Genomic DNA, 27,536 nt, shown 5'->3' on the forward strand with positions numbered 1-27,536 from the left:
AATCAGATTTTTTTTAATGAAATGCTCTGAAGGAAAAACCTATCTAAAAATATCTTTGAGCTATAATGTGTCTTAATTAAAACTATCTCATAATGGAATAGGGATTATAAATTGTAATTCTATAGTATGAGACAATATATTCATGTACTGTTTAAGAATTTTTTTTAAATGAGTTCCAGTAGTTCATGGATTAGGGACCCAATTTTATGGAGTTTCAGGGGCTTCTGTATAGATTATTTTTTCTATCTACCCAATGGGACTCGGTGCTCAGTCTGGAAGGTACCATCAGAGATGCTTAGTTTTGCCGTTCTCTATCTGTGTATTTGTGTCTCCAGAGATAACATGCTTGTTAACAGCAAAACTGTTTTTAAATAAATAATATATAGAGGTGAGAAATAACAGACCTCAACCCTATTGTCCCTCTGCAAATTTGGGTACACAGAATCAATCCCTTATCTCTCTCTACAAGTGCCAAGTTTCAGAAAGTTCAGTGAATAGAAGATTGTTGGGGGCGGAACAGATCTGGAGAAGGAGAAGTCTGGAGATAAATGTGAGAAGGGAGGGACAGGCAGTAGTAACGAGTGAAACTGTTTGAGCAGAGTATACCAGAAGTCTTGAGGTCTTTCTAAGTTTAGCCTTCATTGATTTGAGATCTACCATACCGTTCTTACTATAAGAAAAAACCTACAATGTCAGCAGACTGTAAAAGAGATCCAGTTTGGAATATTTTAATGAAGTTCCTCTACCTGTGGGTAAGACAGGCATGCATACAAAATGCAAACAGTCCAACAAAGAAATGCAGGACCTGGTTGCCTGAATGATACATCATCATGAGAAGTGTTCCTTCTCAGAAGGAAGCTGCGTTGAAGATGATGAAAGGAACATGTCTGAATATGCAGGATCTTCAGATTGGTAACAACCAACAAGAATACAGTTTTATGTAGAAATCCATGATTAAATCGAGTCTTCCTGACTAGTGATTTAAATCATGAATTAAATCAATTTGATTTAAATCAGATCCACCCTGGTGACAACTTAAACTTTTGCCCATACTTTACAGTGTGTGGTAAGAAAATCTGGACCTTAGATTAATCTGATCCTGCTGCATATTTTCCATCACCTGAAGTCCTAATATTGTGTAGAATCTTGTTCTTGAGATCTGCATGCTATGGACTGTACCAAGGCTGTTGATTTAACACTAGAAAATACCCTTTTTCCTTATAAATCTTTACTCATAAACAATAACAAAGCTGCATATAGTGATAGAGTCCTGTGGCACCCACAAAAGCTTATGCTCCAATACATCTGTTAGTCTATAAGGTGCCATAAGACTCTCACTTTTTACAGAACCAGACTAACGGCTACCCCTGTGATACAACACAAAACACAAGCACTGCCATATGAGGACAAATTCATTGTTATTCTAAGTACTGCATCATGTCAAAGCAGTGCAAATACTGAGAATTGTTTAGTCTGTGGCATCTTGATCAGCATGTTTCTAAATATATTTTTAAGTGGGTAAGTGTGCTTGATTTCCCATATCTCCACTCTTAATGAATACCACATTCAGATATTTAACTCACTTTCTCTTGACTTTCACTCTGTAAACAATTGAAACTTAATCTCAGTGAGCTAATTGACTTTATGCATTTATTTCTTTAATGTGGTAGTTCTCACACAAACAGAGTTGCCATCCTGAAAAGTGTAGAGTCTTTTTTTAAAAATAGAGAAGAGGCCTTTTCCCTTTTCTTGATTTCAGAATAAGTTATCTTAGGTCAGGAAGGAGAGGAGATGGGTTATCTCATTTCTAAAGTCTTGCGGTAATGGTGGATAGAATGGGCCCCTGTGACCAGCTGCAACTACTCCACATCCCAATAACCCAGTAGGCAGGGAGGGGAAGGAGCAGGCAACCATGCCTCACCAGAAGAAGTGTACTATAGCCAAGGCAGTCCAAGCTGTGTAACATCCTGAGATCTCTACTTGGGAGAGTGCTTGGGATAAGCATCCCCTTTTTAAAAAAAAAAAAAAAAAAAAAAAATCACTTTAGGGAAACAGGGAAAGCAACAAGCTGGTTTACCATATTTAGAAACGGGCCCATCTGACTTCTGATCTCCTTGCTTCCTCAGTTTTGTTCAAAGCCAAATTTGCTGCTTGAATAGACATTGTCCACCACGAGGAGGGGAGAAAAACTAAGGAGGCTGGATAGGGTCAGAAGATTCTTATTTCTGGGGTGGGTGGGGATGTACATGTTTCCTTTCAGCCTACTTGATATTGAAAGGCTGTAGGAATAATGTATCTGATGTTGACATACTCTCAGATATTATCAAAGAATAGAGAATATTCTTGAAACTAGCAAAGGGAATGAAGAAATGCCTTTGTGCCACTCCATGCAAAAATAAAGTAACCTTCTCACCACTTTTACAAAGTAAGAGTAAAAAAAAACTTCATAGTCTGAATTTACCCAAAGCCTTTATGCTTTTATATGCTGGGGTGAAAATTGACGATGTGTATTAAAGGGACGATCTTACGTTCTCTTTTCAAGGTGAATCTTACAGAAGTTTATTTGCAATATTACAAAATTGTAAATCATTAGCAGATCACATTTTAGAGGAAACTTATTGGCTTTCTGAATTGCGAATTGCAGCTCAGGCATATGTTCATTGCTAAGGCTAATATGTCAAATTGACTTCATACTGTTACACTTCAACACATGCAAATCATTCATTGAAATGAACTAATTTTTTTAAATCTCCTTTTAGCTCCAAATATTTCATAATTTTATGTGGTTTGGCAGGTTGTGTGCTGGAGTTTCTCACTTGGCTGAACAAGTCTCTTTTGGTAGTTTAATTTATAAACAGATCTTTAGCACAAGCAAGAAAATGAAGGCTGACCACCAACTGAAAAAATCACAGCAGCAAGAGTAAACAGTGTCGTATCAGGTTTTCAATCCAAACAAATTTATGCTTGGCATTAGCAGGACTCTTAGCAGTGCTTTTTTAGGTGTGAACAAATATCCCACATTAATTTAAATTGTTAGAATTAAGCCAGTAATTTTGAGGTTTTTATTCATCTGTGTGGATTATAGTCATAGAAATATAGGACTGGAAGGGACCTCTACTCAATCATCTAGTCAATCCATCCTCCCTGTGCTGAGGCAAGACCAACTGTACCTAGACCATCCCTAACAAGTGTTTGTCTAACCTGTTCTTAAAATCCTCCAAGGATGGCAACCTAGTCCAGTACCTAACTATCCTCGTAGTTAGTTTTTCCTAATATCTAACATAGTTTAAATATATTTAAACTTTTCTCTATAAGGTTAGTTTTCTTAATATCTAACCTTAATCTCCCTTGCTGCATTTTTAATAGGTTGTCTTATTTAGGACAGAAATAGCTCTTCTTTTGAGTGTTTTCAGTGTGACTCCCTCTTGATGAGATGTAGATATGCTCTAGGACATCCTACTGAACGCTCTAGAAAGCAGTGATCATAGAGGACATCCAGGTGAACCTTCCCATTCATTCACAGGGGACATACAAAAGTGCAACTTTAGTAGTTCCTCAGTTCCTTCTGACCTTCATCTGAAAGTTGGAACTGAGGGTCAAAACCTGTCGTTATTTCCTTTTTCTTTAGAAAAGCAAAAACCACTCCTGTATCTACAGCTTTTGATTGGTACATCAGTTACAGCCATAGATTTGGTTTTTCTGTACTCAATTTTTGGTATGACCTTGTTGACCTTGTGTTCAGTGTTGTAGGTGTAGATCCCAGCAAGAACTCTGGGTTTACATGTTGTACATAATTCTGTTCCAAATTATGGATTTCAGATCAACAGTCTTAGTACCTGAATGGAAATAGTTTCCCAGGGTAGTGTGCAGCCTTCTTTGCCTTTACTTCCTGCACCCATAGGAATTGGAAGTAAATGCTTGATCTTTCTGCTTGAGTTGTCTCTTCAATCATCTGAGTTGGTACCATCCTAGAGACTTGAGACCACTTCCAAAAACAGCTCATAGAAGCCTTCAGTCAGAGATTCAGTTGCATAAAAGGTGGGGGTGACCTTAGTGCGTGCTACTTCCTTGATGCTGAAAGGGCAGGGAGAGGAGGCTCTTTGTTTTCTGTAACATCCTTCAGGATATTTCTGGAAGATGTGGAAGCCTGGGTCTGTGCCTGTACTTAATGCTAAAGGAGGCTTTGGAATAGTTATGGCAGGATTCTTCAAGGGAAATACGAGTGCGTAATGCTTTGATACAGCTGCTTCACTTCAAAGGTTATCTGGTTCAGTGCCAGGAGAATGCTTCATACTTGCTGCTGAGGGGTCAGTAGGGAGTTACTGTTCTAGCGTTCTGTTTCCTTTTTGGTATACCCTAGAAACCATCCGTGACCCTGCTTTCCAAAGATAAGTGTTGAAAATTGCTTTGACATGGATGGTTTGGGGCTGAGCTCTTGTTGCAGCCATAATCCTCAGCCCCAAGAGGCTACTGTATATCTGTTGCCTAAGAAAAAAGAATCTGAAGGTATTTCTCTGCATCAAAAACATAGAGATTGAGCCCAGGAAAACTGACCACTTTGGGGAGGGAGTTGTATTTGTTGGTCACCCTTCAAATGAAGATTTCTGATTACTGAAAGATGACACTGTCGTAGTATTAATCCTCGATTTGAACATTAGAGTTCAAATATAAGGTACTAGCTTGAAGTCCTCTAAGCTTAATCTCCAGCTTAGATCTGATAGGCTGCCACCAGGTCAGGAATTGATAGGGCCTGACCCCCCTTTCCTCTCTCTGGTGTCCCCAACCCTCCCCTGGGGGGACCTCCAGATAACCTGTTTCTCTGCTTCCCAAGAGATAAGCGTTCTTCCCTCAGGACAATTGAGATGCAAAATACCAACAGCTTGGCTTTGCCTTTCCCCGTGCCTGCCTTCCCGTGAGGGGGACAGATACCTGATACAGAGGTTTCAATTTCTCTGCCTTACTAGAACAGAAAACTTCCACAAGTTTTGAAAAAAGAAAGCTTTATATAGAAAAAGAGACAATACAGACTAATAACTTGCATAACCATTTATACAGGCTCCTACTTAAGAAAATCTGAATAACCCAGTCTGATTTAAAAAATAGCCAATTTAAATAGACCAGCAATCACACACAGTAAGTACAAAGCAAAGCATATCATAGCCGATTTTACTTTGTTCCCGTTTTGTACTCACTGCCCCTTAGTAGAATGAGAAGAAGATTGGAATCAGCAAGATAGCTTGTCCCTCACAGCCGAGGAAGCAACAAAGACCCAGCAATCCACATCTGTAAATACAACACAAAGCTCCTCATAGCCGAATTACTTTGTTTCCCTTTGTACTCACAGACTTTTGGTAGAATATTTGAGATAAGAGGGAGTTAGGAGGAAACTTGTTTACTCATAGCCGAGGAAACAACAAAGACCCCGAGTATACAAATTCCCGCCCCTGACTTTAAACAATCTAGTTCTCTGGTCCTCTGGTCAGGTGTTTGGTTACCCTTTCCAGGTAAAAGAAACTTAACCCTTACCTACCTACTTATGACACCTACCTACTTATGACAGACACACATTCACCTTCCTGTTCCAAAACCAACTTCTCTCTCTCTCTTTAATCAAGTCTCCCAGAAGGAAAGGAGACCAACCAATTGTGCTTGATGGGCAAAGAGTAACCATAAATATTCTTCAAGCAGTGCCTTTAGGACCTCAGCATGCTCTTGGACTACAGCTGTCTCCCTGAAAAGGGGCCAAAGGATCCAGACCTTAAAGATAGACAAGATAAGTTGGTGGATTTGCCTTTTTAGGATCACAATCTATTTAGTAGTAAGGCAGATGATTGTTGCTGCCTGGTCGGGGAAGTGGGGAAATACCAGACCAGTGATTCTGGAAGCTACTCAAAAGGGTTTTCTTTATTCAGTTCCACTACGTTATTGCTATATGTTCTTTTTCAATCCATTTTCAGGTATCGCTCACAAGAGTACAAAGGGTTAAATTGTTTTCCTCTTCTAACTTGAAGCAATAGAGAAGATCCCTCTGTAGTGCAAAGGAAGATTTACTTTATTTCCTTTTTAAAAAAAGAAAAGAAAAGCCTGTAGCCCATATAGGCTCTCTGAAAATTGAACAAGTGCATAAAAAAATCAAATGTACATGGTAATATTAGTTTCTGTAATCTGTTCATTAAAGGGATCTTAACTTGACATAACCTTTTACCTCACTATTTCATAAGGTGTTTGTTTTCAGTTTGGGTTAGTCTTTCTCCAGTGTTGAGTAACTCTTTATATATCAATTCCTATGCAGATTGAGTTTGTTTAAACATCTTGTTGCTTCCTGTTCAAAATCACTCTGATATAAATATTCACAATAGGGACTAGATATGTGTAAACTATCACCATCAAAATTGAAGCACATATTGAAATAGTACATACTTAGTGTGCTATTTTTCTTTTAAACAACACACTAATGATAATTTTAACTTGTATAACAAAAGCTGTTGTTTTTACTGTTACCAAAATATCCTCAAATCTAAAATGTCAAGTTTATCCACAGCAGTATTTAACTTGGAGAAATTAAATTCTGGTATGGTTGAGCAGTTTTGGGATGAGGAAGCTTCTGTTGTGATGAAGTGGACATGCCAGCTGTGTTAAATTTGTCCATCCGGAAAGAACAGTTCTGGGAAAGGATTTATCGTTTGTTGTAAAAGGTTACCATTTATCTCGCTGTATCACAACAGATGTGCAGTTTATTTTATATAATTGAAGGAACAATTTTTGAAGAATATCTGCTGTTCCAATCCTCTGCAGAACTTTCAATTTTATTATTTTCTTCTCTTGCTCTGTTTTATTGGGTCATCTTCCCATTCTCTAAGCCTTTTTACATATTTATTCCCTTTCCCTTCTTTGCTAAGAAACCAGTCTTGAGACTTAGTCTTTACACTTTCTTAACCTTTGATTTAAAACACCTAGTTTCGTGTCTATACTAAAGTTACACTAAAAGACTGTTTAGGCTAATGCTCTGAAACTTTTAACTAAAGGAGTTTACAATAATTTAGAACTTCCTGACATTCCACCTGAAGAAAGAATGGACAGGAGTGGATCTGAAGAACTTTGTTACCTGCCAGTCTTGTCAGCAGTTGAAAGCTGCTGCCTAGGGAAACAACAAAGATTAGGAGGAAAAGGAATGAAATAGCTGGATCACAACTCAGTCTAACTTTTTTCTTGCTTCCTTTTTTTGTCTTTCTTTAAAAATAGTCGGTCAACACACAGCACTGAGAGCACACTACTGTGTCAGTCCCACAGAGAGGGAAGGGCTAGAGATCTACTGGCACAATAGATTAAAATGTGCTATCTATATAATAATATTCCAAGGGTGTCGCTCTAAAGTATAGAATGTCTGAGACAGTTTGAAGTGATGGGAACAGCTTCCAACATGGTTGAGATCTCCTTTTGTTTAGAATATCACCAGGTTGAATATTCACTGGGATTCACTGTAACTGTCCAATTTTCAAGTTCTAAGCCGTTCTGCCTTTACGAATTGCACCTGGGCAACAGTACAGGCTTTCAGCGACTAGTTATGTCACAGAGGCTCAACCCAAGCACTGATGTAGTGGTGGTTACCTTGAAATTTAGGGGGAAATTATAAAGAAATTGTTTATTGCACTCTTCATGATGCTAACAGTAACACCACTTTGGAGACTGGAAAAATGTTTCTTTTTTTAAAAAAACAAACAAAAAAAACTCGGAAGTGTTTTCGGCCTGGGAAGGTTTTTAGGTGATTTGGAGTATGTTAGTTTTTATTTGGTGATTCTGTTGATGTGACTGTTACATTTTTGTATGGCATCAAGAGAGCCTTTATAGTGTAACTGAAAAGTGCAAATCCAGTAAACACAAATAAAAAAACTTTCACATACAAATACCACAAACTCAAGTTAACTTTTTTTCTTTTCTGTTTTTTATTCTGACATACTTAGAAGATAGCACTGAATTTTAGTGAAGTTGCAACATCAGGGCACATGTAAAGTTGGAATTGTTTGGTTCATTTGTAGAAAAATCCTAGGGGATTAACTCAACCTCTTTACATGTTATAACTCGGTGAACGGTTCAGGATTAAATTTAATAGTGAAAAGTGTATGGTCATGCATTTAGGGATTAATAACAACTATTGTTATAAACTGGAGAGGCGTCAGTTGGAAGTAACAGAGGACGACAACGACCTCGGAGTATTGGTTGATCACAGGATGACTGAGCCGCCAATGTGATATGGCTGTGAAAAAAGCCAATGTGGTCTTGGGATGCATCAGGCGAGGTATTTCCAATAGAGATAAGGAGGTGTTAGTACTGTTATACAAGGCACTGTTGGGACCTCATCTGGAATACCATATGCAGTTCTGGTCTCCCATGTTTAAGAAGGATGAGTTCAAACTGGAACAGATACAGAGAAGGGCTACTAGAATGATCTGAGGAATGGAAAACCTATCATATGAAGGGAGACTCAAAGAGCTTGGCTTGTTTAGCCTAACCAAAAGAAGGCTGAGGGGGAGATATGATTGCTCTCTATAAATATATCAGAGGGACAAATACCAGGGAGGGAGAGGAATTATTTAAGCTCAGTATCAGTGTGGACATAAGAACAAATGGATATAAACTGGCTATCAGGAAGTTTAGACTTGAATTTAGATGAAGGTTTCTAACCATCAGAGGAGTAAAGTTCTGTAACAGCCTTCCAAGGGCAGTAGTGGGGGCAAAAGACATAGCTGGCTTCAAGACTAAGCTTGATAAGTTTATGGAGGGGAGGGTATAATGGGATAGCCTAATTTTGGTTCTAAAGCTGGATGAAGACTAGAGGTGGGATAGAGGGGAAACACCGTTCTTTCTTTAGCCAGATAGGTTTCCTTATGTCAAACTTCATTTCAGTCTTTTCAAAATGAATTTTTCTAGATGCCAGTTTTCCAGGAATTTTTCACTCTTCATTCTTAAAGAGCTTATTTCCATCATATGTAATGAGTTTCTGTAGGAATGTGTCACGGGAGTTAATACAAAACAGGATAAAGGCGTTTCAGATTCATTCTGAGGATTGTATGGCATACAGTTTAATACACCTCACTATGTCAAATGTATTTACCCATTTAGATTCAGACAAAGAAAGAAGAATCTTTGCCGCCATCACTGAGCCAAACCATTCCAACGTTTTATTTTCCCCGAGGATGTCCAAAAGAAAAAGTGAATATAGATGCAGTGATTGCCAAAATAGAGGGAACTTTCTCTCAGTTTCCAAATGAGAGAGCAAGATTAGAAGACATGGGCAAAGTTGCAAAGGTGAGGATTTACTAGGTGTCTAATTCCTACGAAGAAGAAACAAATGATGGTTTTACTGTGTCATCTGTTGTGTGATATGAATAAAATTCCAAAAAGTTAAGTAAAGACTTTACCAGTCAAATTTAAGTTAATATTGCCTGATCTATAGCCCATTTAAAATCAATGGGAGTGTTTACATTTACTTTAATAGGTTTTGGAGAGAGCCCATAAATGTCAACATCAGAAACTCAAGCAACCAAATTCCCTTTGAGTTATATATTGTGCAGTCCTAGAGATATCAGTGAGATAGCATTGTCTCAGTGCAAAATTTGGCCGAGTGCCTTCACAGTAATCAATTGTACTACTGCAGATGTTTTAAGTGCATTGCTGTTGGTTTACTTACATGGTGCAAGATTAGAATTTTGAGTTATTACTCCGAATATGTCTATGTAGAACTCTACAATAAACCAGTTACTCATCTGAAAACAAAGAAACTAGATAACGTTCTCACCTTAGACAAGAAAAAAATCATGAACTTACGTTATTAAACTTTCAAATCCAGAATGGCTTTGGGGTTTTTTGCTTTTTTTTGGAGGGTTTTTTCTTAGTCCTTCAGTACTCACTAGATTTATTGCTGTGTCAGAATATGGTGTTTATCAATCTAAAAAGACAGACTTGTTTTGCTTCTGTATAACATACATAGCAAATTGGCTTGGAGGAATTTAATATTTTTCTCCTTATAATTTTGAAAGAGGAATGTAAATGATAAATATTTTGTTTTCAAGGGAGCTGTATTGATCACTCCGTATATCTTTCCATAGTAGTCTAGGGCTAACACTGCAACATATATATACACTAACTGTAATTGCTTACAGTAAACATATGCTTGTCTTCATATGTGAATCTCCCATTTCTTTAGAAGCACAAGTGGAAAAATGTTTCCAACTGTGAGGGGGGAAAAGAATAAATGGAAATGACTTTTTTCTCCTTAATTTCTTCTATTTACTGTGAAAGTCTACCTTGTTGTGCAGTACTGCAGAGACTAAAACTGTTGGTCAAATTAAAGTTTACCAGTCAATAAACCAAATCTTCCAGGAATTGCCTTAAATACTTATATTCACTGTAGTTCCATAAGAGTGTGTGCAACGAAACAAGTGCCTGTCCTGTTCTCCCATAATGCTGCCTTACAGCTACACTATCAAAGTTTCATTTTATGCTAGTGTTTTGAGAGGGAGTAACACTCAGATAAGTAATCTGACTGTTTGCATTGTTCTACACCTTAATTCCAGGCCTGTGAATGCCCACTTTACTGGAAAGGTCCCTTGTTTTATTGTGCTGGAGGAGAACGAACAGGATGTGTCTCAGTTCATAAATTTGTTGCAATGTGGCGAAAGTAAGTAGGTTGCTTTTTGAGGTGCTTAATTTAAAAATATAATATTTTAAGTTACGAATGTGATCCAGCCTGCAGACAAACAAAACCCCTTTCTGTAGTCCAACAGAGTAGACTTGATAAAAAAAAATTAATATGTACAGTTTAAAATCTTGATATTTGCAGTGTAAAGATAAATAATGTGCTGTGGTTAGTGACAAGTTCCTAGTGGCCCCAACTGTGTAAGGTTTTGAGACGTGTGGTCCTAATTGCAGGAATATGTCAACAGTTGTGGGCAGATATTTCTCCTTCCTAGCCCTTTCTATTCTCACTGATTCCAGAGAGAGAACTATGGTTTTGATTTTAAATTGTCCTCTCATTTGACTATTCCACTGCTAGGAGCAGGTACAGCATAATTTTAATGTAAATTATGCCTAAAGTCTAATATGAGAGGAAGCAATACGGGATTATTGGCCAGTGCAATGCTTAGAGCTGTGTAAGATCACTCGTAGGCAGAAGAAACTGTGACCACATGCCTGCCTTTATATTATGGTAACTAATTCTTAAGGTGCTCACGTAATATCAATAAGTTGGGGGATAGACTGCAGCTTTTTCATAAGTCCTGCTGTAGAACTTCCTAATGCAAGTATGAGCATTTTTCCTCTCTGAATAGAGTAGAAAAATATTATGATGCAAATTCATTTTATATTTGCATTTCAGAATACTACAGACCTGCCACGATGATGCGGCAAAGTTCATTCATCTTCTGATGAACCCTGGATGCAACTACTTGGTGCAAGAAGACTTCATTCCATTTTTACAAGTAAATAGCAATTTAAATTAATCATGACCTCTTTGTATCTTCCAAAGCTAAACAAAAGAATAGATGTACCAGAGCAACTTAAATTTCCTAAATGATAGAAGCAAGGTCGCACCTTAGAGACGAACAAATTTATTTGGGCATAAGCCTTCTGCTCACTTCATGAGATGCATGGAGTGGAAAATTCAGTAAGCAGGTATAAATATACAGCACGTGAAAAGATGAGTTGCCTTACCAAGTGCGGGGGGAGGGGGGGGTCAGTGCTAACGAGGCCAATTCAATTAGGGTGACTGTGGCTCATGCCCACCAGTTGACAAGAAGTGGTGAATATCTACAGAGGGAAAATTACTTTTTGTAGTACTAACGAGGCCAATTCAATCAAAGTGGATTGAAAATTTACTAATACAGACTAACAGCTACCCCTCTGAAACCTAACTGATAGAGTAATTTTAGTAAAGAGAATAAATAAAAAGATTACTGATATTTAGTGCATGCAACTTGTGTGGTCAACTGACCTATTAATGAGTTTAAATTATTACAAGTCATTTTACAGTCACAAATATTTATAGCCTACTTTTATGTAGGGAAAAAGTTAAAAAGAAAAAACCCTACACATCCTACAGTCGCTCTTAACTGATGTTTGATTTCGACTATCTGTAGTGTACTTACATGTGGTTTTATAGAGTTTCTTCATTCATAATGGAAAAGCATCTGTAATTTTGCAGTAATGCTGTTTCTTATTAGTTACATGTATCAAGTCCCATCGACACCAGGAAAAGTTTGTTTTTTCTGTCTGGAACATAATTTGCATACTTCTGCCTATTGTTTCTGAAATCTCCCTATTACAATTAAGACAGCTCACATTAAATGGCTTTTAAAAGACAGATTATTTTGAAAACATACATCACCCTGGGATGTTTACATGAGGTACTCTACAAATGAAGTTGTATTTAATGGTTGCTTTGCTTAACAATTAAATTTGGAATGGCTGTTTCAAGAAATTGGAGGTAATTTTCTGCATTAATTAGTTGATACCCTGGGTGAGAATAGGTACCAATTGGCACTCCATTTCTTCCCCTCTCTTTATAGGATGTGGTGAATAGTCATCCTGGCCTATCATTTTTAAAAGAAGCATCTGAATTTCATTCTCGTTACATTACCACAGTAAGTGATATATTTAGAAAAATTACTTTGTTTATACAATTTAACTGTTAATTAATAGGTCACTTGAAATATGTAAAACCATCCTTTTCATAATGGATTTATCTCCAGAGACAAGTGTTCTGCTGATCTCAACTTTCCAGGCTTCCAGTGCATGATACTGAGTATATTCAAATCTTCAGGAGACACGGTAGTAGGAGGAAGAGCATCTGTCATTGCAACTGCTAGTTGGAAGGTTTCTCTATACTTTAGAGTGTTAGAAGATCTTACTGAATAACAGTTGAAGTGAAGAATACTGAATGGAGATGGTTTGTGTGGAACATGTTTATGTATTTCTACTGAAGAGCAAATTACTTAGTTAACTTGGATGCTTATTTGGGTGTGGTTTTTGATGTATGGCTGGTTAGAATACTGACCCTGGTTTGGACTTTGTAATGAAAAAAGCCTAAGTTTTTAAAATGACTTCTGCATTATTTCAAGTTCAGATGTATCAAGTAAATAATGTATAAGCTCTCCGCAATATTATGGAATTGTAAAGAGATCATGATAAAATTTAAACCTTTTTTTCTAGCTACTTGCACCTTCCCAGTTCAAGGATTTTCCTTTAATTGAAAATTGTATACGTGAAAAGTTCCAGATTTGTAGCTCTAGGCTCCTATGACTAAAGTTATCTTTCTGTCCACAAACTGCTATATGAATAGCAGTTAACTGTTCTATGAATTTCCCTCATCTACTGATCTGGACTTGACAGACTCAAGAGATTATGTTGCTTCATACTCTGTGCTCATTCAATCCTTCAATCTTCAGAGTCTGAGATCCCTCCAAAGGGCATTCTGTTTTTTAAAAAAAATTTCAGCAAGCATCAGTGACTTGGTTTAACAAGCATCCTCTGGGAACTAAATTAAGGCCATTAATTTGGTATACATAAGCTACAGTTGGATGTAACACAAATTTAATCTGGAAATCTTTCTTTTCAGACATTAACTTTGGTTCTGCACCTTTCATACTCTAGTCTAGAGTTGAAGGTCTTCAGGTTCATCCTCCCTACTCCAATAGACATCGCCAACAGACCAATACTAGTATCGCCAGCCCCAATAGTTCAAAAATCATGGATCAACCCCAAAAATCATGATTGGCCTAAAAATTAAGAGATTCTTTAAGGAGATTAAATTGCAGGATTTAGTCTACTCTGATTTTTGAACCTCACTGCCTACTTGCAGTGTGTTTTAGAAGCACTGTAGTGCAAACTCTTGAATATTTAGCAAAAATAAGACAACTTTGTCCCCATTTGCAGTTACTCTTGTCTTTATGCAGTTTTGGAGCAGGTGGTTGTTGGTCCACTCCCTAGCTCTTGCCTTCCCAGACCAAGACAGCCACCTGCTCCCTTAACTGCCAAAATTTGCACAGCTCCATGTGACATTTCTCATCAATGTGAAAAAGTCAATCTCCCCAATATGGTCCCCTGCCACTACTTGGGAACGTGGAGGGGAGACATCATGTGAGTGACATTAGTGACTTTTTCACCAATTAGGAAGGGTTGCACCTGGGGCTTTGTGAAACTTTACTTTTCTCTCAAAAGTTAGCTGCTATTATTATCCTCTTCCTCCCCCACCCCTTCCAAAAGTCAGTTGGTGCTCCCCTACCTTGTGTGCCTGCTGCTGCTCCTGTTCCCTCCTCCAGGAAGCTCTCAGGATTGGAGGATATAGGGGAATATGCTGAAATTTTAATATCATACCCCCAGCCTCTAGCTCCTGGTCAGGACAAAGCCCTGTGGAAAGGCAGCGTGGAGGTGTTGTTGGAGGTTGAGCAATAAGGGCCAAGCTGCTGAGAGAGGAAGTGTGTAGCCATTGCAGACCACCTATATCAAAATGCATCAACAAAACAATGTGCTGCTCCCCAGAGCAGCAGGGGTAGAGGGCTCAGATTTATCTGCATAGTAGTGGGGTGAAGTGGGAGGGGCGTGAGGGCTCAGCTTTTCTCTTGGGCGGGGTGTGGCGTGGTGGGGGGGGAAGGGATTTCCCCCCCAGTTGACACCTAATGTATAGGGGGCTCAAGGCAGGTCCCTGGTGAAAGCCTTTTCTCAGTGCTGTGGTGGGTGGGTGTTCCCCTTGTCCATAATGGGTTACCTTCAGAGGGATAGCCTGCCCTGGGGGTTGAGCATTCTAGTTCTGAGCCAGCTCATGCAGTCTAGCATGAGGAAAGAACCGCCCCCCCCTGGCAGCCTGCCAAAAAAGATGGGGATGCAGGTCAGTCAGTCACCTCCAGAAGCCTGCAGCAGGGAGGGGTGGATCAAAACAATCAGGTCCCCACAGGAAGACTGCCAGGGTGGGCGAGTGGCAAGAAGAGCTTGGAGGATGGTGCAATGGGGAGTTTGTTCAGGCACCTGCTCCCAAGTCACATGAGGCAAGGAACTCTTCGCCCTGGTCTACACTATGCGTTTAGGTCGAGTTTAGCAGCGCTAAATCGAATTAACCCTGCACCCATCCACACAACGAAGCCATTTACTTCAACACAAAGGGCTCTTAAAATCTATTTCTGTACTCCTCCCCGACGAGAGGAGTAGCGCTGAAATCGGTATTGCCTTGTTGGATTAGGGTTAGTGTGGCCGTAATTCGACGGTATTGGCCTCCAGGAGCTATCCCACAGTGCACCATTGTGACAGCTCTGGACAGCAATCTGAACTTGGATGCACTGGCCAGGTAGACAGGAAAAGCCCCAGGAACCTTTGAATTTCATTTCCTGTTTACCCAACATGGAGAGCTCATCAGCACAGGTGACCATGCAGAGCTCATCAGCACAGGTAACGATACAGTCCGAGAATTGAAAGAGAGCTCCAGCATGGACCGTACGGGAGGTACTGGTTCTGATCGCTGTACTGGGAGAGGATTCCGCACTAGCAGAACTACGTTCCAAAAAACGGAATGCCAAAACATTTGAAAAAAGTCTCCAAGGTTGTGATGGAGAGAGGACACAACTTTCACGCAGCACTGTAGTGAGTCCCGATTAAGAAGCTCAGACAAGCCTACCAGAAAACCAAAGAAGCAAATGGATACTCCGGGGCAGAGCCACAGACATGCTGCTTCTATGCTGAGCTAACTGCAATTCGGGAGGGGGGCACCACCACTACCCCACCCCTGACCATGGATTCCAAGGAGGGGGTACTCTCAGCCATGCCTGAAGATTTTGTGGATGGGAAAGAGGAGGAGGACGACGACAACGACGACGAGCTTGCGGAGAGCACACAGCACGCCATTCTCCCCAACAGCCAAGACCTTTCCTCAGCCTGACTGAAGTAGCCTCCCAACCCTCCCAAGGCGGTATCCCAGACATGAAGCCATGGAAGGGACCTCTGGTGAGTGTACCTTTTGTAAATATTACACATGGTTTAAAAGCAAACTTTTTTTTTTAATGATTAATTTGCCCTGAGGACTTGGGATGCATTCGTGGCCAGTACAGTTACTGGAAAAGTGTGTTAACATGTCTGGGGATGGAGCGGAAATCCTCCAGGGACATCTCCATGACGCTCTCCTGGAGGTACTCCAAAAGCCTTTGCAGAAGGTTTCTGGGCAGGGCAGCCTTATTCCGTCCTCCATGGTAGCACACTTGACCATACCATGCATGTAGCAAGTAATCTGGTATCATTGCATGACAAAGCATGTCAACGGTGTTTGCTGGCATTCCAGCAGCATCCGTTCTTTATCTCGCTATGTTATCCTCAGGAGAGGATATCGTTCATGGTAACCTGGTTGAAATACAGCAATTTTGATTAAGGAGACAGAGGTGGCTGTTCCTATGGGTCTGTTTGTCTGTGGCTGAAAAGAAATCCTTCCCTGCAGCTAGCCAAGCGAGACCAGGGGGGATTGGCACTGAGCTGTTTGCATTTGGCTAGCAGGGATCTTCCCTGATACCAGCCAAGTGGTGGGGGGGAGGGGTAAAGTGATCATCCCAGAGAATTGGATGGGGGGGGAGGTTAGTTTAGTTTCTGCTGCTGCACGTTAACATGAAAAGTGCAGCACTCAACGGGCTTTGCTTGGTATGGGAAAGGAGGGTGCTGCTTTTATAAAGGTTGCAGAAGCCGAAAGACAATGGCTTACCATGGCCACATGCAAGCTGAATTCTGTTGCCTGGCCCTGCGTCTGTGATGTCTGTGATCTCTAACACCAAAGCCTTAGGCACTCAATATTAAGATGCAAAATGCGACCTTCCAGCGAAACCACATGTGCTATGTAATGTGAATAGTGTTGTTCACTGTGAGTACACACATTGTTCTGTAAAATGTATCTCTTTAAATATTTCTCTCCCTTTTTTTCCCTCCCTTCCACAGCTGCAGATTTTTCAAGCCTCCCTCCTCAGTCCCGAAGGCCATCTCAGATAAGACAGCGAAAAAAACACACGACAGATGGAATGTTCTCTGAAATCATGCAATCGACCTGCAGTGAAAGAGCTCATTTGAATGAGTGGAAGGACACAGTATCACAGTACAGGAAAGCGGCTAACGAATACGAGGACAGAAGGGATGAATGTGAGGACAGGAGGGATACTCGAGATGAGAGGTGGCGGCAGGAAGATCAGAGGAGGCAGGATGCAACACTGCAGCTACTGCGGGATCAAACGGACATGCTCCGGTATCTGGTGGAGCTTCAAGAATGGCAGCAGGATCACAGAGTGCTGCTGCAGCCCCTGTATAACGGCCCTCCCCATGTTCCATAGCCTCCTCACCCAGATGCCCAAGAACAAGGAGGAGGAGGTTCCGTGCACCCGCCCACTCCACCCCAGTGGACAGCCCAAGCGAAAGACTGTCATTCAACAAGTTTTGAAGTGGCCTTTTCTTTCCTTCCCTCATCCCCTCCTCCCACATCCCACCCGGGATACCTTGTCAGTTGTCTCCCTATTTTTATAAATCAATTAATAAAGAATACATGGTGTTTAAATGATAGTGACTTTATTTCCTTTGAAAGCAAGCTGTGATCGAAGGGGGGAGGGTGGGTGGCTTACTGGGAATGAGTCAATCAAGGGGGCAGGTTTTCATCAAGGAGAAACAAACAGAACTCTCTCACACTGTAGCCTGGCCAGTCATGAAACTGGCTTTCAAAGCTTCTCTGATGCACAGTGCTTCCTGGTGTGTTCTTCTAACTGCCCTGATGTCTGGCTGTGCGTAATCGGCAGCCAGGGGATTTGCCTCAACCTCCCACCCTGCCATAAATGTCTCCCCCTTACTCTCTCAGAGATTGTGGAGCACACAGCAAGCAGCAATAACAATGGGTATATTAGTTTGGCTGAGGTCTAAGTGAGTCAGTAAAGTGCTCCAGCAACCCTTTAAACGTCCAAATGCACGTTCTACCACCATTCTGCAGTTGCTCAGCTTATAGTTGAACAGCTCCTGACTACTGTCCAGGCTGCCTGTGTGTAGCTTCATGAGCCATGGCAGTAAGGAGTAGGCTGGGTCCCCAAGGATAACTATAGACATTTCAACATCCCCAACTGTTGTTTTCTGGTCTGGGAAGTAAATCCCTTGCTGCAGCCATTTAAACAGATTAGTGTTCCTGAAGACGGGAGCGTCACGAACCCTTCCCGGCCATCCCACGTTGATGTTGGTGAAACGTCCCTTGTCATCCACCAGTGTTTGCAGCACCATTGAAAAGTACCCCTTGCGGTTTATGTACTGGCTGCCCTGGTGCTCCAGTGCCAAGATAGGGATATGGGTTCCATCTATCGCCCCCCCACAGTTAGGGAATCCCATTGCAGCAAAGCCATCCAATATGACCTGTACATGTCCCAGAGTCACTACCTTTGATAGCAGCAGCTCAGTGATTGCTTTGGCTGCTTGCATCATAGCAACCCCCACAGTAGATTTGCCCACTCCAAATTGATTCCCGACTGACTGGTAGCTGTCTGGCATTGCAAGCTTCCAGACGGCTATCGCCACTCGTTTCTCAACTGAGAGAACTGCTCTCATTTTGGTTTCTTTGTGCTTCAGGGCAGGGTAAAGCAAGCCACGAAGTTCCATGAAAGTGGCCTTACGCATACAAAAGTTTCCCAGCCACTGGGAATTGTCCCACACCCACAACACTATGCAGTCCCAGCAGTCTGTGCTTGTTTCCTGGGCCCAAAATCAGCATTCCATGGCATGAACCTACCCCATTAACACCATGATCTCCAAAGCGCCAGGGCCCGCGGTTTGAGCAGAATTCTCCATGTCCTCATCACTCTCATCGTTGTGCTGCCACTGCCTCCTCACCTGGTTTTGCAGGTTCTGGTTCAGCATAAACTGCATGATCATGCATGAGATGTTTACAATGTTCATGGCTGCTGCGTTGAGCTGAGTGGGCTCTATGCTTGCCATGGTATGGCATCTGTACAGGTAACCCAGGAAAAAGGTGCGAAACAATTGTCTACCGTTGCTTTCACAGAGGGAGATGGGGAGGGAGCCTGAAGACATGTACCCAAAACTACCCATGATAATGCTTTTTGCCCCATCAGGCATTGGGATCTCAACCCAGAATTCCAATGGGCGGGGGAGACTGCGGGAACTATGGGATAGCTACCCACAGTGCAATGCAGCGGAAGTCGACGCTAGCCTTGGTACTATGGACGCACACCACCGAATTAATGTGCTTAGTGTGGCTGCATACACTCAACTTTATACAATCTGTTTCCAAAAATCGATTTCTGTAAAATCGGAGTAATCCAGTAGTGTAGACATACCCTTATTCATGTCATCACAAGAGCTCCTCCAACAGGTGGCAAAGTTGTGGGACTTAGTGTCATCAACTCTCATTAATTTATTGTAATTGCTTGCTGGGTTTTTCTTGCTAAGAGCTGATACTAGTTTTGCCTCTTACCAGTGAGGCCATAGCAATTCCTAGATGAATTATTTCTCAAAAGGTGTGTTGGAAGCAAGGGGAGAAAGAAGGAAATGTCATCTGTGGGGATTTTTCTTAGGTAACTGTATTGGAGCCTGGTTTGTCTGAATTGTGGAAAAACTGCTGTTCCTTCTGAGGGCTGCAGTAGCTAAATCCTCTTATCCTCCAATCCTTTCTTTAGCTGAGGAACATATTTACTTAGGGAGGCATGGGTTGAAATAACATTTGACAAATTCATCTTAGCAGTTTGCCAGTAGATAGCTAATGAAGTGTCCACTACTTACTTTTGCCCCTAAAAGAACTTCTCGTAGAAAAGAAGCCCAAATGGCTATGAACATTCTCTCTGAAAAGGGAACTGTAACACCAGTCCACTAATTAAAGAAATGTCAAGAAAACTGTCTACACTGTTGTCCCTGTTTAGAAGAGAGAGCATCTGCTGACCACTAAAGATTTCTAAAGAAATTAAGCCCTGTAATTATCTGAATGATAACAAATAGATCCATTGATCTCCCTTTTAGTTAAGTATTGTATTTAAGTGTATTCTGAATGGGAGTTGTTCAAGAAGTTTCTTAAAGTTTTAGCGATCCTACTGCTGAGTGGAAGCTGTGTCTGGAGGATGTTGTCTTCAAGTAATTAAAGTTGTAGGTTAGAGGTTTTTAGTGGGTTCCCTCACCAATTTACTATTAAATATTGAAATCTAATTGCTGCTCCACTTCCGCTTCTGGGTCAGATGCCATCAGAACAGTACCTCAGAGTGAGGCAGACCCATCTGCTGGCCAGAGGTTTAAAATAATTGCCCTCAGTCTAGGAGTAAGGTCTGGTTCATTAGCTTTACTAGCCTAAAACTTATCTGTAGAAACAGTATTTATACTGATACAAGAGTTGTATAGGCCACTTCCATAGGAATTAAACATATCTCTAGAATTTCAACAGTGTCATGGTTATTTTGCACAATTTTTCCTTCACACAATCAAAAAAATACCAATGTACAGCAGCAACTGACTTCTTGAGCATAGTAAATGAAACAAGTCTCAAACTATTTACTTATTCTCTGCTCTGGTTTGTTTTAGAGACCCAAATTTTAAGACTTGTCCAGTTGTGTCTAGCAAACATTCAATTTGGGGTTTTTTTAGACCAGTTAGATATGTAACAGATGAAGTAATGATGTCCAGATGGATTAAACTGCAAAGCTAAGGCAAAACTTTGGTAGAAAAAAATTGCTTTGTAGTTTAAGCCAAAAATGGGCTTTCCCTAAACACACTATTAAGACTGAACTAATTAAGTTTTAGAAGTAAGATAGGCCATTCCCCTTCCTAGGCTTATCAAACCAGCTGTTCCTATTGAAAGTAAGAGCAGCAGAGCTTGTTGTGTGCTGCAGCTTTAACTATATGAAAAATTTCATGATTAAAATATCAGTAACTCACTTAATGCCCTTTACTCATAACTCAAAGCCAATTTCATTTTGATATGGAAGTATAATGAACTATTTCATAGGGGTTTTTGACATTCCTTTTTTTTAGTAATAGATGGATTTATAACTTGGGACTTCAAGAGCTTCATTGCCAGAAAGGTAATGTTTTTTATAGTGTAGTCTGAAATAGAAATCTCACATTCTTTGGACTGAACCTTTTTACACTAGGCTTCTAAGACTATGCTTAAGCTAAAAGTATAAAGTGGATGATACATGTAATTTATAGTATCTGACCAACTTTTCCTTCTTACGTTTTCTCAAATAATTCTCTTACCACATTCTTTTCCTGACCTGCTCTTCCATGTGTTGTCTTTATCTTGCTTAGCTTAAATTGTAAACTCTATGAAGCAAGAAATATGTTATGCATTTTTCAAACACAAATTTACAGTGCAAATAGATAAACAAGTTGTGTGTTTTCTGGTTTAGATTTTTAAGATTGCAGAGAGCTGAAATATTGTCTTATGTTTAAAGCACTATATACATGGATGGCATAATTGATAAGTGATAACCCTTACATTTGTAAAATTAAGACAAATTTACATCAATAGAATCCTTACTGTGGGTAGAACTTGTATCTTGGATGTATTAGATCTGAAGACTGGACTTGGAAGGGAAAAAGGTGGTAGGAAGCGTGAGAAAGGAGGCTGTTGTGGATGTAGTGGGGTAGGTTTTGAATGTGATAGAGTAAAAGGCAGAAATGCAGAGAGGGATATATGAAATGAGTTGGTGGGAGTAGTTAGAGAGGAAGGGGATATCAGCAATGGGGTTCTTGAATAAATTGGACAGAGGTGCAAAAGTTGAGCAGGGATAAAGTTATAGTAGTTGAGGCAAGAGAAGCCAGGACATGGACATGAAGAGTTTTCCGGGGGGGGGGGGGGGAGGGTTTAGCAATGAGAACAGTGAGGTAAAGGATAGATTTTGGGAATGCAGAAGTAGCAGAATTTGTCAAGACTGAATATGAAAAGAATGCTGGCAGAATAGAAGGGTGCTGGAGTTGTCAGTACAGACAGCTGGAGAGGGATTAGGAGGAAATAAGTATGACTTTGTGGCAGTGAATTGAAGATATTGAGACACCTGGAGGATGTCTAAGTGATATCTGTAGAGAGAGAGTTGGAAATAATGTCTGGAAAGGTAGTATCTGAAATAATAGGAGGATGAGCTCACTAAGACAAGGGCGGGGGGAGGAATGGACCCAGGCCTCAACAGATGGAGAGAGAAGGAAGATAGACTCTGAGGATAATGATGAGTAAATACTGCAGATTGAGCAATAGTAATAAACAATGGGAAGTGAATACAGCAGTAGACTGCAGAACTTTATTTCATATTTTTGTTTGCATTTGTACCCAGGTATTTTTAAACTCTTAACCAAGACTTGGAACAATACAGTGTTTAGTTCAGATAGTTAAAAGTAGACTTTCAACTTATCTGTCTCTTGCAGGTTGTACAAAGGATATTTTATACAGTAAATAGGTCTTGGTCTGGAAGAATCACGTGTAATGAACTCAGGAAAAGCAGCTTTTTGCAGGTATCTATGTAAAACTGCAAGGTAGATATAACTTCTGCTCACTTAAAAGCTTTATTAAGTTAAATACTTAAAAGGGCATAAGTAAAGATGGTGTTTATTCTTGCTTTTTCCCAGATCAATGAAGACTAAAGTGCATTGATTCTCGAGGGAGCAATTATTAATACAAGACTGTTTCAATTTAGATTACTAGGTTGTTCAGAGCTATATTTGTTTCTTACTTAGCAATAAGTTGGCTGTCCTTACTATGCAGCTTTCTCTGGCACCTTAGCTTTCAACTCAGTTTATTAAAATCTGCTCTTAGCATGCTATATGGTGCATAAGGTCTTTGAAGATAAAATAATTCCGCTGGAAAACTGTTAAAGATTAGTGATACTCATTGATGATATGAGAACTTTCACTTATCCTTCCAGTTGCTGCTGTGAACAACAGGCATCTTGCAGGTTCTTTAATGAGATTTCCTTTTTCCTGATAATAGAATGTGGCATTATTGGAAGAAGAAGCTGATATTAACCAGCTGACAGAGTACTTCTCTTATGAGCACTTCTATGTCATCTATTGCAAATTTTGGGAGCTGGATACAGACCATGACCTCTATATTGATCCAAAGGATTTAGCCCGGCATAATGATCATGGTATGACACATGGAACAACTTTTAACAGTCTAACTTTAAGAACAGAAGTAAAAGTTAACTGAAAAGCTATACCACACTTCATATGCAGTTATAAGAATATCTAGCAGCTACACGCTGTTCTGCATTCACAAAGTTTGCAGTGGTTTTGGATTCAGTAATCCTGCACATTTGTCCAAAAGCCTAATTTAAATCTCTCTTTACATCTTGCAGCTGTTCCGGAAGTACTTTGTCAGAGGCTGTCTGTTAGCATAAGGAATCATTCCTCTCATGATTGGAAAGATCACTTACAAACAAAATCTGATATGCCCTGCTCTCCCACATAGTAAAAAAGATCTGGGACATCATTCTGATTGCCCTGCTTCTGCTCAAGTCTAACTACTTTTTAGTCAATATTTCATTCAGGGAGGAGAACACTCTTGTTTTTCTGCTGGTCATGATCATTTGAACCAACAAACCAGCAAAGGCAAAAGCAAGTTTGATCACATATTATAGATGACTCCCTCCTCATCCTTAACAGGAAGGAAAAGTAACAGCTGTTAAACATGAACAGTAGGAAATACGGGCACAAGCAGCTTGAAAGGCTTGATCTTGAGTACTGCTGCATGTCTGCCATTCCCATTAAGTTCAGTTGAAATCAAAAGGAGACACTGCATGCTCAGCACTCTTGAAAATAGGTGCTTACTTAGGTGCCTAAATATGGACTTCACAGCCTGACTTTTGGGGACACATTTTGAAAATTTTGGCCCTACACTTAAAAAGCAGGTGGTAGAGCGAGGTATGTCTTCAACGACACAGTCGTCTCCCACAGGGTGTGGCTGTCTCCTCAATGTCAGTCTAAAACTAAACTAGACCAAGCACTCATACACGTTTCAAGGAAAAATACTGAAGTGGAAGGGGTATTGACATGATAGCCTAACAGGTCTCTTCCCTCTCTAATTTTTGTGATCTCAGCTTTCAGCTGTATCATGCCTTTTTTTCCCCAAAGCAAACAAGCTGAGTGTCACCCAGTTCTGGGAATAAATAGTGAATAGGTTGCTGGTGTCCCTTAGAACAGTCGTTCTCAACCTTTACGGACTATTGTATCCCTTTCAGGAGTCTGATTTATCTTGTGTACCCAAGTTTCACCTCATTTAAACGACTTGCTTACAAAATCAGACATAAATAGAAAAATGTCACAGCACACTATTACTGAAACATCTCTTTCTTCGTCATGTTTAAGCATATCATCAAATTGATTGGACTATAAATATTATACTTACATTTCAGCATACAGTATATAGAGCAGTAGAAACAAGTCATTGTCTGTATGAAATTTTAGTTTGTACTGTCTTTGCTAGTGCCTTTCATGTAACCTGTTGTAAAACTAGGCAAATATCTAGATGAGTTGATGTACTCCTTGGAAGACCTCTCTGTATCCCCAGTTGAGAACCACTGCCTTAGAACATCATTATGATTTTTCTACAAGATATGTTCAAACAGGAATTAATTCAAGGAAATCCTATAGCCAGTGTTATACAGGAGGTTAGACTTCAGTGATCACAGTGGTCCTTCTAGCCTTATCTATGAAATGTTTGGTGATAGCAAAAACATATATATATACTACAGGACAAGGTTTGACTAGTTAGCGTTTTACAGAAGCATTGGTGGGAGGGGGGGGTTTACTTTGAAATGAAAGGTTTCAATGGGTAGGTTAATCAGATGCAATTCTGGTTCTCTTTTCTAATATTAAACTTTGAAATGTAGAAGTATCTTTTGTAAAACATTCAGCTCTTAAAGCCTATTAATTCCTTAATATGTTTTGTATTCTGGTAGAGAAATTACACTTAGAGTAAGCTGGTAGAAAGCACCGTAAAACTATGCAAATAAGACTCAATCATTTAACCAAAGACACTTCATCTTTAGTAAAACCCCAGCATTGGTAACAGAATAAAAACATGCATCTCGAAACTGTGTGTCAGAGACAGTTAAGTATTATCTTTGTACATTTAAAATTCCTAATTCCGTGTTGGCTCTATGATGAATTATAGGGCTTCTAAAATATAAAGACCCTTGAAAGCAAGATTTACTTGTTAAGGCAATGCTTGTTAAATAAATACTGATCTAATTATTGTCCTAGAACTTATGCTTCAAGTCAGAATTTAAAGCCATGTGGACCCAGTTTTGAAGCTGTATGTGTCAAATGGTCCCATCCATGGGGATTCAAAGATTAATGAGAGCTAATCTTTTGTTTTACATACCTCTATATTTATGTAATTAAATATATTTATTGAAAACTACCTAATCAGCTAAGCACAATATAAAGCAAAAATATGACCTTTAAATGTCTTCTAATATTTTTTTCTCTTTCACAGCTATATCAAACAGGATGATAGAGAGGATATTTTCAGGAGCAGTAACAAGGTAGCTTTTTTTATATGCTGCTTTAAATACAGATAATCCAATTTAACGGTCAGACTTGTTTATGAAAAATTGAAAATTAAGTTCCTAGAACAGTTGAGTTCCCCTGAAAATCAAAAGCTAATTTCAAGGATTCAGCACTGTTTCAACAGGAATTTTTGTGTTGCTGCTGCACAATGTACTCTGTGAAAAGGTCTTTGATTTTGGTAAATAAGGTAAAGCAGTGTTGTAAAATCTAATTTGGGTTGGGAAGAAAGTGAAAAGCGATCACTGGCTCTCTCTTATCTTTTCATTTGCCAATTTAAAACTTTAAATGAACTCCAGTTAACTCAAATTTTCATTTGAAAGCTTTTTCTACTAGTGTTACAAGTAACACATAATTTTTCTCTAACTTTAGTTATATTAACCTTATTTATCTTAAGTGTGAGTACTTTGTGCATTTGACAACACCATATAGGAGCTTCAATTTTTTTTGATGGTCATTTGTATTTCCTGTCTCATGGAATAGCTGTGATGACTAGGGCTGGCTAGAAAACAAGAATTCCATTTCGTGAAAAACTGAGGTTTTAACATGTAGTTCCTCATCAGAATGAAAAATGGAGCTGTAAATTTTTTTTTTGTTTAAAAATGAGAGAATGCCATGCTAGAATAGCCTGTAGTCCAGTGCTCACTTGGGATATGGATGACCAGGATTCAAATCCCTGCTCTGCCTGATTCTGCCTCTTGCGCTTTCTTTGGCCCAATGAATATGTAACTATTTATACCAGTGATGTGGACCCCTACAAAATAGCGAATGGAGGGGTGGGCTATTTTGGAAATTTAGACCTTGTCTGCAGACCCACAAGGGTCCACAAGTTGAAAACCATTGATTTACACAAAGTGAAACCGCTCCAGCAGGAGAGAAAGAGAGACTAACTCTATGGCCTGGTGGTTAGGGCATGTCATGAATATAGGGGGGAAGGGTAGCAAACTTTATATCTGCTTGGCAGCTGTACTGGATTTCCTTACCTGTAAAGGGTTAAGCAGTTCAAGTAATCTAGTTGGCACCTGACCTGAAGGACCAGTGAGGAAAGAAGATACTTTCAAATCTGGGAGGGAAGGATTTGTTTTGTTGTTCTGTGGATTGTTCTCTTTCCGGAAGGAGAGAAAAGCCAGCAGGTACACTAAATCTCCAAAAACCGTACCTGGGATAGTTCAACTAAAACCACAAAAACTGTAAGTAGGTCACGGAAATGCGTTAGGTTATTTTTTGTTTTGGCTTGTGAATTTTCCTATCCTAAAGAGGTAGTTTCTTTCCTATTTTGTAATTGTGAAGCTGAGTCCAGATGGGAATCCTCTGTGTTTAAAATTTTTTTATTACCCTGTAAAGTTACTGTCCATCCTGATTTTGCAGGTGTGATTCTATTACTTTTCTTTATTTATAAAGTTCTTTTAAGAACCTGATTGATTTCAGTGCCCTGAAGACAAAGGGTTTGGTCTGTGCTCATGTTGCTAAGGCAGCTGGTTAGTATTTTATTCTCAAGCCTCCCCAGGAAAGGAGGTGAAGGGGCTTGGGGGGATATTTTGGGGGATAGGGATTCCCCTGAATATTTGTGTAACCCTTCCCTGAATATTTTGTGTAAATCACTTGGCGGTGGCAGTAATATCAATCTAAGGAATTAGTGCCTTAGAAAAGATTTAACCTAAGCTGGTAAAATATAAGTTTAGGGGGTCTTTCATGTGGGTCTCCACATCTCTACCCCAGAGTTCCAAGTGAGGGGGAAACCCTGACAGGGCACTTGCATGAACCCAGACAGAGCAGGGACTCGAATCTTGGTCTCGTACATCCCCCTATGACTGTCCTAGCCACTGGGCTAGTGGTTATTCTGGAGCTGCTGTTCTCTTATTTTAACGTATACATGAAACCTTCATGACAAAACCAATAAGTTTGAGTGAAAAATTCAGTTTTGATGAATTGGCATTTTTTGACCCAAAAACCAGTTGAGTTGTACAATTCTCAGTCTGCTCGAACGA

The 27,536-nt window shown here is 39.8% G+C and overlaps 1 protein-coding gene across 2 annotated transcripts in view; it reads left to right on the forward strand.

Annotated features, from left to right (window-relative positions):
- The window catches only part of PPP2R3B (protein phosphatase 2 regulatory subunit B''beta), a 124,146-nt gene that overhangs the window by 71,539 nt on the left and 25,071 nt on the right, over positions 1 to 27,536 (forward strand). For both annotated transcript variants that reach the window (XM_075060804.1, XM_032789452.2), the window contains 7 exons: positions 9,121 to 9,306; positions 10,575 to 10,678; positions 11,375 to 11,477; positions 12,564 to 12,638; positions 22,408 to 22,494; positions 22,970 to 23,126; positions 25,478 to 25,526. In XM_075060804.1, the coding sequence (XP_074916905.1) occupies positions 9,121 to 9,306; positions 10,575 to 10,678; positions 11,375 to 11,477; positions 12,564 to 12,638; positions 22,408 to 22,494; positions 22,970 to 23,126; positions 25,478 to 25,526 (761 nt within the window). The remainder of the gene's footprint in view (positions 1 to 9,120; positions 9,307 to 10,574; positions 10,679 to 11,374; positions 11,478 to 12,563; positions 12,639 to 22,407; positions 22,495 to 22,969; positions 23,127 to 25,477; positions 25,527 to 27,536) is intronic.

The sequence above is a fragment of the Chelonoidis abingdonii genome, chromosome 1, assembly GCF_003597395.2.
Source record: "Chelonoidis abingdonii isolate Lonesome George chromosome 1, CheloAbing_2.0, whole genome shotgun sequence".
Classification (NCBI taxonomy): domain Eukaryota; kingdom Metazoa; phylum Chordata; order Testudines; family Testudinidae; genus Chelonoidis; species Chelonoidis abingdonii.